The sequence below is a fragment of the Microtus ochrogaster genome, chromosome 10 (genome assembly GCF_000317375.1).
Source record: "Microtus ochrogaster isolate Prairie Vole_2 chromosome 10, MicOch1.0, whole genome shotgun sequence".
NCBI classification, from domain to species: domain Eukaryota; kingdom Metazoa; phylum Chordata; class Mammalia; order Rodentia; family Cricetidae; genus Microtus; species Microtus ochrogaster.
Window position 1 is genome coordinate 80109292 of NC_022016.1, and position 10945 is coordinate 80120236.

The 10945-nt window shown below is 42.2% G+C and overlaps 1 protein-coding gene across 2 annotated transcripts in view; it reads left to right on the plus strand.

Moving 5' to 3' along the window:
* Positions 1-458: 458 nt before the first annotated feature.
* The window catches only part of LOC101980150 (cytochrome P450 4A12), a 12705-nt gene continuing 2218 nt past the window's right edge, over positions 459-10945 (plus strand). The window contains exons 1-11 of one of the 2 annotated variants that reach the window (XM_005353606.1): positions 459-732; positions 2068-2209; positions 2836-2880; positions 3268-3446; positions 6310-6434; positions 6789-6943; positions 7764-7870; positions 7964-8151; positions 8250-8383; positions 9262-9326; positions 9474-9550. In XM_005353606.1, the coding sequence (XP_005353663.1) occupies positions 544-732; positions 2068-2209; positions 2836-2880; positions 3268-3446; positions 6310-6434; positions 6789-6943; positions 7764-7870; positions 7964-8151; positions 8250-8383; positions 9262-9326; positions 9474-9550 (1406 nt within the window). In that variant the 5' untranslated portion in view covers positions 459-543. The remainder of the gene's footprint in view (positions 733-2067; positions 2210-2835; positions 2881-3267; positions 3447-6309; positions 6435-6788; positions 6944-7763; positions 7871-7963; positions 8152-8249; positions 8384-9261; positions 9327-9473; positions 9551-10945) is intronic. The other variant, XM_005353607.1, reaches the window with a different exon arrangement.

Here is a 10945-nt window from a genome sequence, read left to right on the forward strand (position 1 = left end):
TGAATCTAAGTGCAATACACTATTCACCAGCCGTCACTGTGGGTCACTGGATGGTGACTGCCACAAGAGCAGAGGTCTATTTCAGAGGATGCTGGCACAGACAGTTCTGACATCCATTAGGAAACCCTATAGCACACTTTCAATGTCTTTCCCCCATGTAACCCCTCAATTCACCTTTTTGTCATAATTTTCCATTCCTGAAATCTTGGAAATAGTACCAAGAGCCTCTTCTAATGAACGTTTGGTAAACTAAGCCATGAACTCCTTGAAGCCAGCCTTCACCAGTTCTTTTTGTAGCTCTTTTACAAATACTTGTAAGCTATGTGCATAAAAGGACATTTAACCACTGTCACTTGATATGTCTTTCATGTCACTGCTTCCATAAGCAGGTTGTTCAGGTTGATCAACTCTGATATTGAAATCAAGCTCTGCTCACACCCATCTCCCTCCCACAAGTAGGTGGGGCAGTCTTCCTGGGGCTTGTGGACACCAGGGTGCTAGTGAAAGTGAGGGAGAATCAGTGATCCAGAAGCCATTTGCACCATGAGTGTCTCTGCTTTGAGTCTTACCAGATTCCCAGACAGCATTTCCGGCTTCCTGCAAGTGGCCTCTGTGCTCAGCCTGCTCCTGCTGCTCTTCAAGGTGATCCAGTTCTATGTGCACAGGCAATGGCTACTCAGAGTTACCCAGCAGTTCCCATTCCCACCTGCCAACTGGTTCTTTGGGCACAAGGTATGAAGGAAAGGGAAGGTTGGGTGGGGGTCTCAGAGAAGAGCCATCAACTTTACAGAATAGACTTTGCTATAAAATAAGCACAGGTCCTTTATGGGTCACTCTGCTCAGAATGGGACACATCTCAGGTTGTGCTCACTTCAGCAAATAGGGGCTCACTGCTCAAAAGAGCCTGGTCTTAATACTGTCGACTCTGCTGCACCCTCCTTCCTTATGCAGATCTGTCATCAGTTTAAAGAGCCCTGGATTTGGGAGGTTGTAGTGGGTCCTACCTAAGCCTTTTCCTTTCCAGGCAAAGTAAATCCCACAGCCTCACCTGTTCTAAAAAAGCTGGGCTCCTTGGTGGTACCCCTGCCCTCGTTTCTCTTCATCCTCTCCTCCTAGCACAGAGTTTGTCTGAGAACATGGCTATTAGTGTGATAGAATCTGTCCTGTGCTTGGTAACAACAGGCAGGAATCATAGAGAGTGCCAAGTGTGTTAAAGGGATTCACTTTGCTATTGGGTGAAGCAACTGATTACGTAGATATATCTAAGACTGACAGAGCTGACGAATAGATGATTTATAGGTTTAAATCCTAAGGGTCAGGAAAGTTGTTCAGCAGATGTGAGGGCCATTGCTAGAGATTCACTATTATTCAGAGTTCTTTTATTTATGGGCTCTACTCCTGCACAGCCTGTAGTGTGTGTGCTCCATGTTGTTAAGCACACTGTTCCTCAATGCCCAACCAAGGGCCTGGCACAAGTGTAGTCTTCCCAAAAGGAGATTAAAAAAGCAGCCTAGGGGCTGGGAGAGCCTCTGTCACCTCTGGAGGAATAGGCACAGAACTAGGTAAAAGGTCGCAGAGAGAGGCACATGACAAAAGTTGACCACATTTAAGAACATCTAGGATATTTGGAATATGAGACAGAGTTGAGGTTATGGGGTAAGCTTTATCTAACAGGACCACAGCATCTGGCTAAAGTGGGAGAACAGAGTCTAGAAGATAGCACAGGAGGCCATCATGCTGCTCTCTAATCCTAGGTTCTGTGGAACCATCCTCACCACATTCCTGAGGTTGTTCTGCCCTTTCTTTATTTAGGACCAAGAAGTAAAAGAAGAGATGATTTCTTCTTATTTTACTTTGAGGTTTTGCTATTTTTTTTTTTTTTTTGGCAATGTGTTGCAATGTAGCCTAGTCTGGCCTGGGACTCATTATGCAGCCTATATTGGCCTCATACCAGCAGAGATCCTCTGATTTCTGCCTCCCAAGTGATGTGTTGAGATTACAAACATGAGTCACCAAGTACATGTGGCACCAAGTATTCTTAGTGATTCATTTTTCACCTGATATCAGATCTCTGAGGACCAGGAGCTTCAAGAGATTCTAACACGAGTAAAGAATTTCCCAAGTGCCTGCCCACGGTGGTTCTGGGGGTCCAAAATGCGCATACAGGTGTATGACCCTGACTACATAAAGGTGATTCTGGGGAGATCAGGTAAGGGTGAAACTCCATCACCATCGTGGATCTTCCATTCTTGGTTTATATCTGGGTCTGTGAGGTACAGGAAGAAGTGACAATTCAGTTACTAATGCCTAAACAGTACTTTTCATGTTTCCTGGTCATGACCTTGCATGACCAACAATACTTACTTAATACTTTCTTGCTGCTTAGCACTACAACGTTAAAATAGTAGTATGAGTCCAATTTATTTACCATTTTTAACTGAATTGGGATGGCCAGTTATAGATAAAATCAATTTCGTATCTCTAGTGACTTGGGTTTGAATCTTCTAATTGTTCTGTTCTGTATTGTGGATGACTAAGCTATTAGCAACTGCAGTTAAATCACAAGGTTGTCTTATTCCTTGGGGTTGGGGACCTAATAATTGATGTGTCTTGCTAATACACCATCCTAATCCTTGGGATATTTAGCTTCTGGTCTAGAGAGGTTGCCTCCCTAAGTCAGACTGTCAAGGGGGATGGAAAACAGTGGGAAGTAGCATGAGGCAAACTGACAATAGACAGTTGTTAAGATTTCGTGGTACTCTCTGGGCTTATGTAGCCATCTCAGGCCACTACATCTTTCTTTGTTTCTTACTAATGCCTTACTTTCTTTTCCAGACCCCAAAAGTCATGGTTCCTACAGATTTCTAGCTCCTTGGATTGGTATGTACAGTCATTTAAACACCAACTGTGGTCACTCTCCACTTGGGTTTACCAAAACCTGTATCTTGATTCATTGAGAACAATGGAGATGGACCATTACCTTCTATATATCCCTTCCTTTTAATTTCATTTCTCTTCTAACCAGACGTTAACCTCTTCCGTGTGTTGTCATATTTCCTATTTGCCAACATTTTTAGCCTGCCATGCTTGTCTTTCTACATCCTTCCCTCGCTATTTTAAATCTTTATGTTGTAGCTATCATGATCACATCATAAGTGCCAGGTCAATTAGGGAAAACCTATTATTGAAAAGTACTAGTCTTTTTTTTTTTTCATCCTTCTTTGTCTTCCTGTTCTTCCAATGTTTGTCTCTCTGAGTTTTCCCTAGGCTTCCAATCCCATTGCTCATATGCTCAGTCACACAATCATCTCTGTCCAGGGTATGGTTTGCTTTTGTTGAATGGAGAAACATGGTTCCAGCACCGACGAATGTTGACCCCAGCTTTCCACTATGATATCCTGAAACCTTATGTGAGAATCATGGCAGATTCTGTTCATGTAATGCTGGTGAGTCTTCTCTTTATGTGTGCCTCTCTTTTTCTCGCTCCCTCTCTCCTTCACCTCTACCCTTATCACTCTCATATCCACACACCCACTCCTAGGACATGCTCAGACTCTACTCTTTAATGTGGAAACCTCAGACACAGTCACATGGATTAACACTCAATTTATCATGTGAAATAGGTTCCTCAAAAGTCAATGCACAGAGAGGATCGAGATGTGGGGAGAGAAAAGGAGTGGAGAGGAGAGGAATAGGGAGGACAGAAGAAATGAGGAAGTCAGGGATGGTAATGCCTCCAGAAGTTCCTTTATCCTATAGGATTGTTTTGGCTATCCTGGTTTTTTTTTGTTTTTCCATATAAAGTTGATTATTGTTCTCTCAAAGTCTGTGAAGAATTTTGTTCGGATCTTGATGGAGATTGCACTGAATCTATAGATTGACTTTAGTAGGATTGCCATTTTTGCTTTGTTGATCCTACCAATCCAAGAACTTGGGAGATCTTTCCATTTTCTGGTATCCTCTTCAATTTCTTTCTTCAAAGACTTAAAGTTCTTGTCAAACAGATCTTTCACTTCCTTGGTTAGTGTTACCCCAAGATACTTTATGCTATTTGTGGCTATTGTGAAAGGTGATGTTTCTCTGATTTTCCTTTCGGCTTCTTTATCCTTTGTGTATAGGAGGGCTACTGATTTTTTTGAGTTGATTTTGTATCTTGCCACATCACCGAAGGTATTTATCAGTGGTAGGTGTTCTCTGGTAGAGTTTTTGTGGTCACTTATATGCACTATCATATCATCTGCAATTAAGAAAAGTTTGACATCTTCCTTTCCAATTTGAATCCCTTTCTGATCTTGTAATTTGCATGTTCTCTCTCTGCCTTTTGATTAGTTTGGATAGGGGTTTGCCAATCTTGTTGATTTTTTCCAAGAGCCAGCTCTTTGTTTCATTTATTCTTTGGATTGTTTTCTGTGTTTCTATTTTGTTGATTTCAGCCCCCAGTTTGATTATTTCCAGTCTTCTACTCGTCCTGGGTAAATCATCATCATCTTCTTCTTCTTCTTCTTCTTCTTCTTCTTCTTCTTCTTCTTCTTCTTCTTCTTCTTCTTCTTCTTCTTCTTCTTCTTTTTAGAGTTTTCATGTGTGCTGTTCAGTCTTTAATTTGAGCTTTCTCTGTTTTCTTTATGTGGGCCCACATAAAGTGCTATGAACTTTCCTCTTAGCATTGCTTTCATAGTGTCCCATAGATTTGGGTATAGTGTGTCTTCATTTTCATTGAATTCAAGGAAGACTTTAATTTTTCCTTTATTTCTTCCTTGACCCGGGGGTGGTTCAGTAGTTGACTCTTCAGTTTCCATGAGTTTGTAGGCTTTCTGGGGCTGGTATTGATGTTAAATTCCAATTTAACTCCAGGGAGATCCGATAAGACACAGGTGGCTACTCCAATTTTTTTGTATCTGTGGATGTTTGTTTTGTTACCAAGTATGTAATCAATTTTCGAGAAGATTCCATGAGATACTGAGAAGAAGGTATATTCTTTCTGATTGGGTGGAATGTTCTATAGATGTCTGTTAAGTCCATTTGATTCATTACATCTGTTAGTTCTCTTATTTCTCTGTTAAGTTTCTGTTTGATTGACCTGTCCATTGGTGAGGGAGGAGTGTTGAAATCTCCTACTATTAGTGTGTGAGGTTTGATGTGTGATTTCAGTTTTAGTAATGTTTCTTATACATATGTGCGTGCTTTTATATTAAGGGCATAGATATTCAGGATTGAGACTTCATCTTGATGAATTATTCCTGGCATGAGTTCTCCATCTCTTCTGATTGATTGTAGTTTGAAATCCATTTTGTTAGCTATTAGGATAGCCAGAACCTGCTTGTTTCTTAGATCTGTTTGATTGGAAAACCTTTTCCCAACCCTTTACTCTGAGGTAGTTTCTGTCTTGAAGTTGAGATGTTTTTCTTGTAAACAGTAGACTGCTGGATCCTGTTTTTGTACTCATTCTCTTAACCTGTACCTTTTTATAGGTGAATTGAGATCATTGATATTAGGCAATATTAATGACCAGTGGTTGTTAACTCCAGTTACTTTTGGTGGTAGTGTTTTGTTCCTTATTTTCTGTTTCCAATGTGGGTCTTAGAAGTATGTGGTGGTGTGTTTTGCCTATAAGAAAATCTTCCAGGTCCTGATAGGTGTAGGCACTGGGGGTTCCAGGTAAAATCTGTTTCTGAGTACTGGGGCATAGGAATGGTGATTGATCTGGGGATGATGGAGGAGTTTCACAAGAGGGAAGTAAGCAGATGTTCTACCAGGATCTTCTTAGTCTCCTGGGAATGAGGATGGAGAGCGAGGAGAGGCCATAGTAGTATGATACTTAAGAGGTGGGCATGAGATTAAGTGATTGGACTTGGAGGAATGGAGGGAGGGGTGAATATCTGCAGCTTGCATCCCTACTTGCATCCCTGGTTAGGGTGGCCAGTGGGTTCCCACATAGTTTGGGGCTAGGCTAAAGCTGGGGTTGGGGGAGGGAGTTTAGGAGGGGAAATCATTGGGAGTCACTGGATCTGGGGGCAGAGGTGGAAAGGGGGGCTGCAGGAGGTGTTCTATTACAGAGCTAGGGGGTTAATTTGGAGGAGCAGAAGGAGAGTAAAGGTCTGTAATTAGCATACCTGCTTCCCTGTTGGAGTGTCCTGTGAGTTTCCTTGGTGTATTTTAATCCAACTAAGTTGACAATGAAAATCAGCCATCTGGCACAACACCTGGTACAGGGAGATAGAAAATGGTATCTAGAGGTGCAGGGAATGAGTCTACTCTAGGTAGCACCAGCATTCTTGGATACTTGGGGCCAGGTTTCAACTTCCTCTATAGGATAAATGGGAACAGATTGTTGGCCAGGATTCCACCCTGGAGATCTTCCAACACATCTCCTTGATGACCTTGGACACCATCATGAAGTGTGCCTTCAGTCATGAGGGCAGTGTCCAGTTGGATGGGTGAGTAACATCCCTGAACTCTAGGGTCTTTAGTTTTTCCAACTAATGTGGCTTTCCCTGAGAGGCAGATGGAACATATTAGATACCAACATCTATAAAACACAGGATCTTTCCTTATACAGCAAGAAATTAGGCCATGCTCTAACTCTATATCAGGCACTACCCTGCCTCAGATGTACCATTAATTCCCAGGTGGCAGCCTGAATGGCCATGCCATCTTTTAAAGACAATGGTGGTTACAAGGGTATAAGAGAGAAATATCATGAGTTCTGGTGTTATCTCTGTCCATAACAAGGAACTTACTACCCTGTCTCTGGGTCATATCTCCTTATTGTCATTGTGTTGTATTCACAGAAAATACCAGCCCTACATCCAAGCAGTTGAGGACCTGAACAATCTCTTTTTTTTCCGTGTGAGGAACATCTTTCACCAGAATGACACCATCTACAATCTGTCTTCTAATGGCCGCCAGGCTATCAGTGCCTACCGACTTGCCCATGATCATACAGGTCCTATTTGTTTCTTTTCTCTCCCTTCTTTTGCCAGGCTCAGCCTAAAAATGATAACCATGATCTTTGAGACAGGATCAGGTCCCTTGCTCCTCTGAAGGATGTAAGATGAACTTATGTTGGATACTTTCCAAGAACAAGGAAGCTAAGATGTAGGGTGCTAAATGCTATGCAGTGGTTATCCGGGGCATCACATTGATTATATTTAATAAAATCCATCCAAACAACATTGGAAAAGATCTTCTCCAGTTGTTATCCCAAGGGGCAACTTGGTGTCTGTCAGATGTTGCTGTGGAACAATGGTTTTATTCTGTAAAGATTTGTTTTTTGTTCTTGTTTAATAAACACTGATTGGCTAGTAGTCAGGCAGGAAGTATAGGCAGGGCAACGAGGCAGGAGATAGAGGCAAGGCAAATGAGAACAGGAGAATTCTGGGAAGAGGAAAACGCAGTCTGCAGTCATAACCCAGCCACAGAGCAAGCAACATGTGACTGCCTTGCTGAAAACCAAGCTACGTGGCTAACACAGACAAGAATTATGGGATAAAATAAGTTATAAGAGTTAATAAGAAGACCGAGCTAATAGGCCAATCAGTTTATAATTGATGTAGACCTCTGTGTGATTTTTGGGACTGAACAACTGCAGGACCAGGTGGGACAGAAACCTCTCTCAATAAGATGTTCTAGACCCTAACACCTTAGCCAACCCTAGACCATATACACGCTGGCCTCTGGAATGAGTAGAGATTGACATAGAGGGTCCATGGACTTCTTGGGAACTGTGCTCTCATTTCTGTCTGGTAACTACTCTCCTTGGATAGATCAAGTGATCAAATCAAGGAAGGCTCAGCTTCAAGATGAGGGAGAGCTGGAAAAGGTTAAGAAGAAAAGGCGACTGGATTTTCTGGACATCCTCCTGTTTGCCAGAGTGAGTATGTGAAACCCGAGGAGAGGCTTGAGTCCTGACCTAAATCACAGAGTGGCCACCAAACATTACTCTCTCATCTGTGGTCTTCACCAGATGGAAAACGGAAGCAGCTTAACTGATAAGGACCTGCGTGCTGAAGTGGACACGTTCATGTTTGAAGGCCATGACACCACAGCCAGTGGTATCTCGTGGATCCTCTATGCTCTGGCCTCACACCCTGAGCACCAGCAGAGATGCAGGGATGAGGTGCAGAGTCTTCTAGGTGGAGCTTCTATCACCTGGTAGGTGGGAGCTCATGATAGAAGAGATTCCTATCTTCCGGTAATGGGGAGGTCCTGCTCAACCCAGCTCTATGGGACTCAGATGGGACTCATTTCAGGGACCACCTGGACCAAATGCCCTACACTACCATGTGTATCAAGGAGGCCATGAGGCTCTACCCACCTGTCCCAGGTGTGGGCAGAGAGCTCAGCACACCTGTCACCTTCCCAGATGGACGCTCTTTACCCAAAGGTATGAACTCCCCAGATAAACTCAGGCAAGGCAAAGAAGAACGAGATTTTCTTGTGTCTTTAGGAGTTCTGAACTAGCAAAGTCTCTAATGGCTCTCCCATTCCATATCAGGAGTTGTGAAGGGATTTTACTTTAAGTTAGAATGGAGTGTGTGAATTGATTTACATACAGTTAGAATTCAGCAAAATCTCAGTAAATAAAAGCCAACTTCTATATTGAATTTCAACCTTTAGGCATTAATTGTTAAATTATTATTTGATGCAAAGGAGAATTAGGTAAGTGCTGGGAAGATGTGTTTCTTTCTATGGGTGGAGGAAAATGAGAAAATTCGGGCACTCCCAAATCATGGATAGATTGTGGTCTAATGTCTGAGGATACCTCAAGCTGATAGAAGAGTTCAGCTGATCACCAGATCCACCAGATCTTAGTCCCACATCATGGTAGAAAAAAATACATGGATCAATAATCATTGGTATAATTTTCCCGTCTGCCACACTGAAGCTGTGTGAACAAGAAAGGCCAATCAGTCTGACTGAGACTCCATAACCTCATCCGGAAAAAAGGAGAATACAATAGTGCATTTTTGAAAGTCGCTTGTGACTGTTGAATGTGGCGAAGGCTCATGAAAAAGTTATCATTTCACTTGATATAATAGTGATTCTCAAAGGCTTTCTTGTCCTCACACCTAGGTGCATGGCTTTTAGTAACCAACCTGTGCTCAGTGCTTTGCCAAGCCCATCCTACTTCCCTGTGGTCAAAATGATGGTTTCTAGCATGTGGGCCATTTACATGTGCATGTTCTCTGCTGAGTAAGGGAACAAGTGCCATCCCTACCCCACTGGCATAACCAGTCTGTCTTTGTACTACTCACCCCACAGGTATCTCTGTCTTGCTCTCCTTGTATGGCCTTCATCACAACCCAACTGTCTGGCCAAACCCAGAGGTATCGGGGCAATGGGAAAAGGTCAGGGGAAGGTATCTCAGGACCAAGACTTAGCCCTACTCTTACTTTTGGATATTTGGGTTTGCTTATGAGTTGAAAGCAAACATTTGAATCTCACTTGCCCTGGCCCCTGTATTCCCACTGCAGGTGTTTGACCCCTCTCGATTTGCACCAGAATCTTCTCGACACAGCCACTCGTTCCTGCCCTTCTCAGGTGGAGCAAGGTGAGGTGTCTACTGTGTGCAATGAGTGGAGAAAAGTGTGGTCTCTGGGTATATATCTAGTATTTATGATTCCCTGGGCTCCTATGTGACATCTTCAGGTGTTTGTGGGTGGGATGCATTTTTTTTTGTAAAGATTTGGTATTTAAGGAGACACCATCGTTTTTTTTGGCAGACTACTTTTCCCCAAAGCCATATAAATTTGTGTCAGTTTGTATTTTAAACTTCAATATATGTTGAAATTTTCACTATTTCTAGGATATGAATCTTCATACTTACGTTTTCCCATTCAGCTGTTTTTCTCATCTGTCAGATATCCTAAAGGATAAATGTATGTCACATCATTCTCCACTCATCCCACCACTTTGTTTAATTCACCAATCAGTCACAAAAATAAGTATAAAAATATTTTCATGTCTTTAGAATTATGTTGAAGCCATGTTAGGAAAAGTACGGAGCCCACTGTGGTAGGATGGACATCAATTAATTTTTTCTTACACAATTTTGATTTCTAACCCAACAAAAATTTCACTGCGTATTAATATGTATAGCTTCCCAAATGAGCAAAATTTAGAGGATTTTACACTGTAGGGCGGTGATTCACTTAACCAGTTCTGAAAAATGGGGACAGTACATTTGGCATGACCTAGCAATAACACTAACAAACATTCCTCAAATAGCTGTTGAGTTCAGAAGCTACAGTTCAGAGAGCTTCTGTGGAAATGAAAAAAGGCTGGAGGACTAATCCTCTTGTGGAATGTGCATTGTCAAGGAAGTAATGAAGAGAAGGAGGGCTTCTGTGTAGCCACAGTTCTGTGACCTCTGCCATGCTGAATTAATTGTCACAGAACAGGCATATTGTTTACCTAGAATGAGTCTAGGGGTGAACACTTCCTCTTAGGGATTAATGATGAGGTCATTGATGGATCGGAAAGTATCAGTTAGCTCAATCACTATATAAAATATTTACCTTTTGTGTATTCTAGTGCATTTTATTTTTTTATTTAGCTAATTTTCATACTTGCATTTATTAAAGTTATTTTTTTTTCTGTGCCAAGTCCTTTGCTGTGACAGAAACACAGAGACATTGGGTTTTGCCTCTGGCTCATCAAGAGCAGAAAGGTGGTCTACAAAATCAGCCACCTCTGTGTGAAACAGACACATCTTTCTTCTTTGATACTTTACTTACTGAGAAGTTAATAGAATGATCCACATTTCTGGCACTGTCCTAGGCTCTGGACTATGCTGTGGCCCCAATAAAGCACCAATGGTGCTTTGAGTGTCCAAGTAAGAACAACAGGCATAAGATGGGACTAGCTGCTCATTGTTCTGAGCCTTGAGCATATGGAAGGAGAGAGAGAGAGAGAGAGAGAGAGAGAGAGAGAGAGAGAGAGAGAG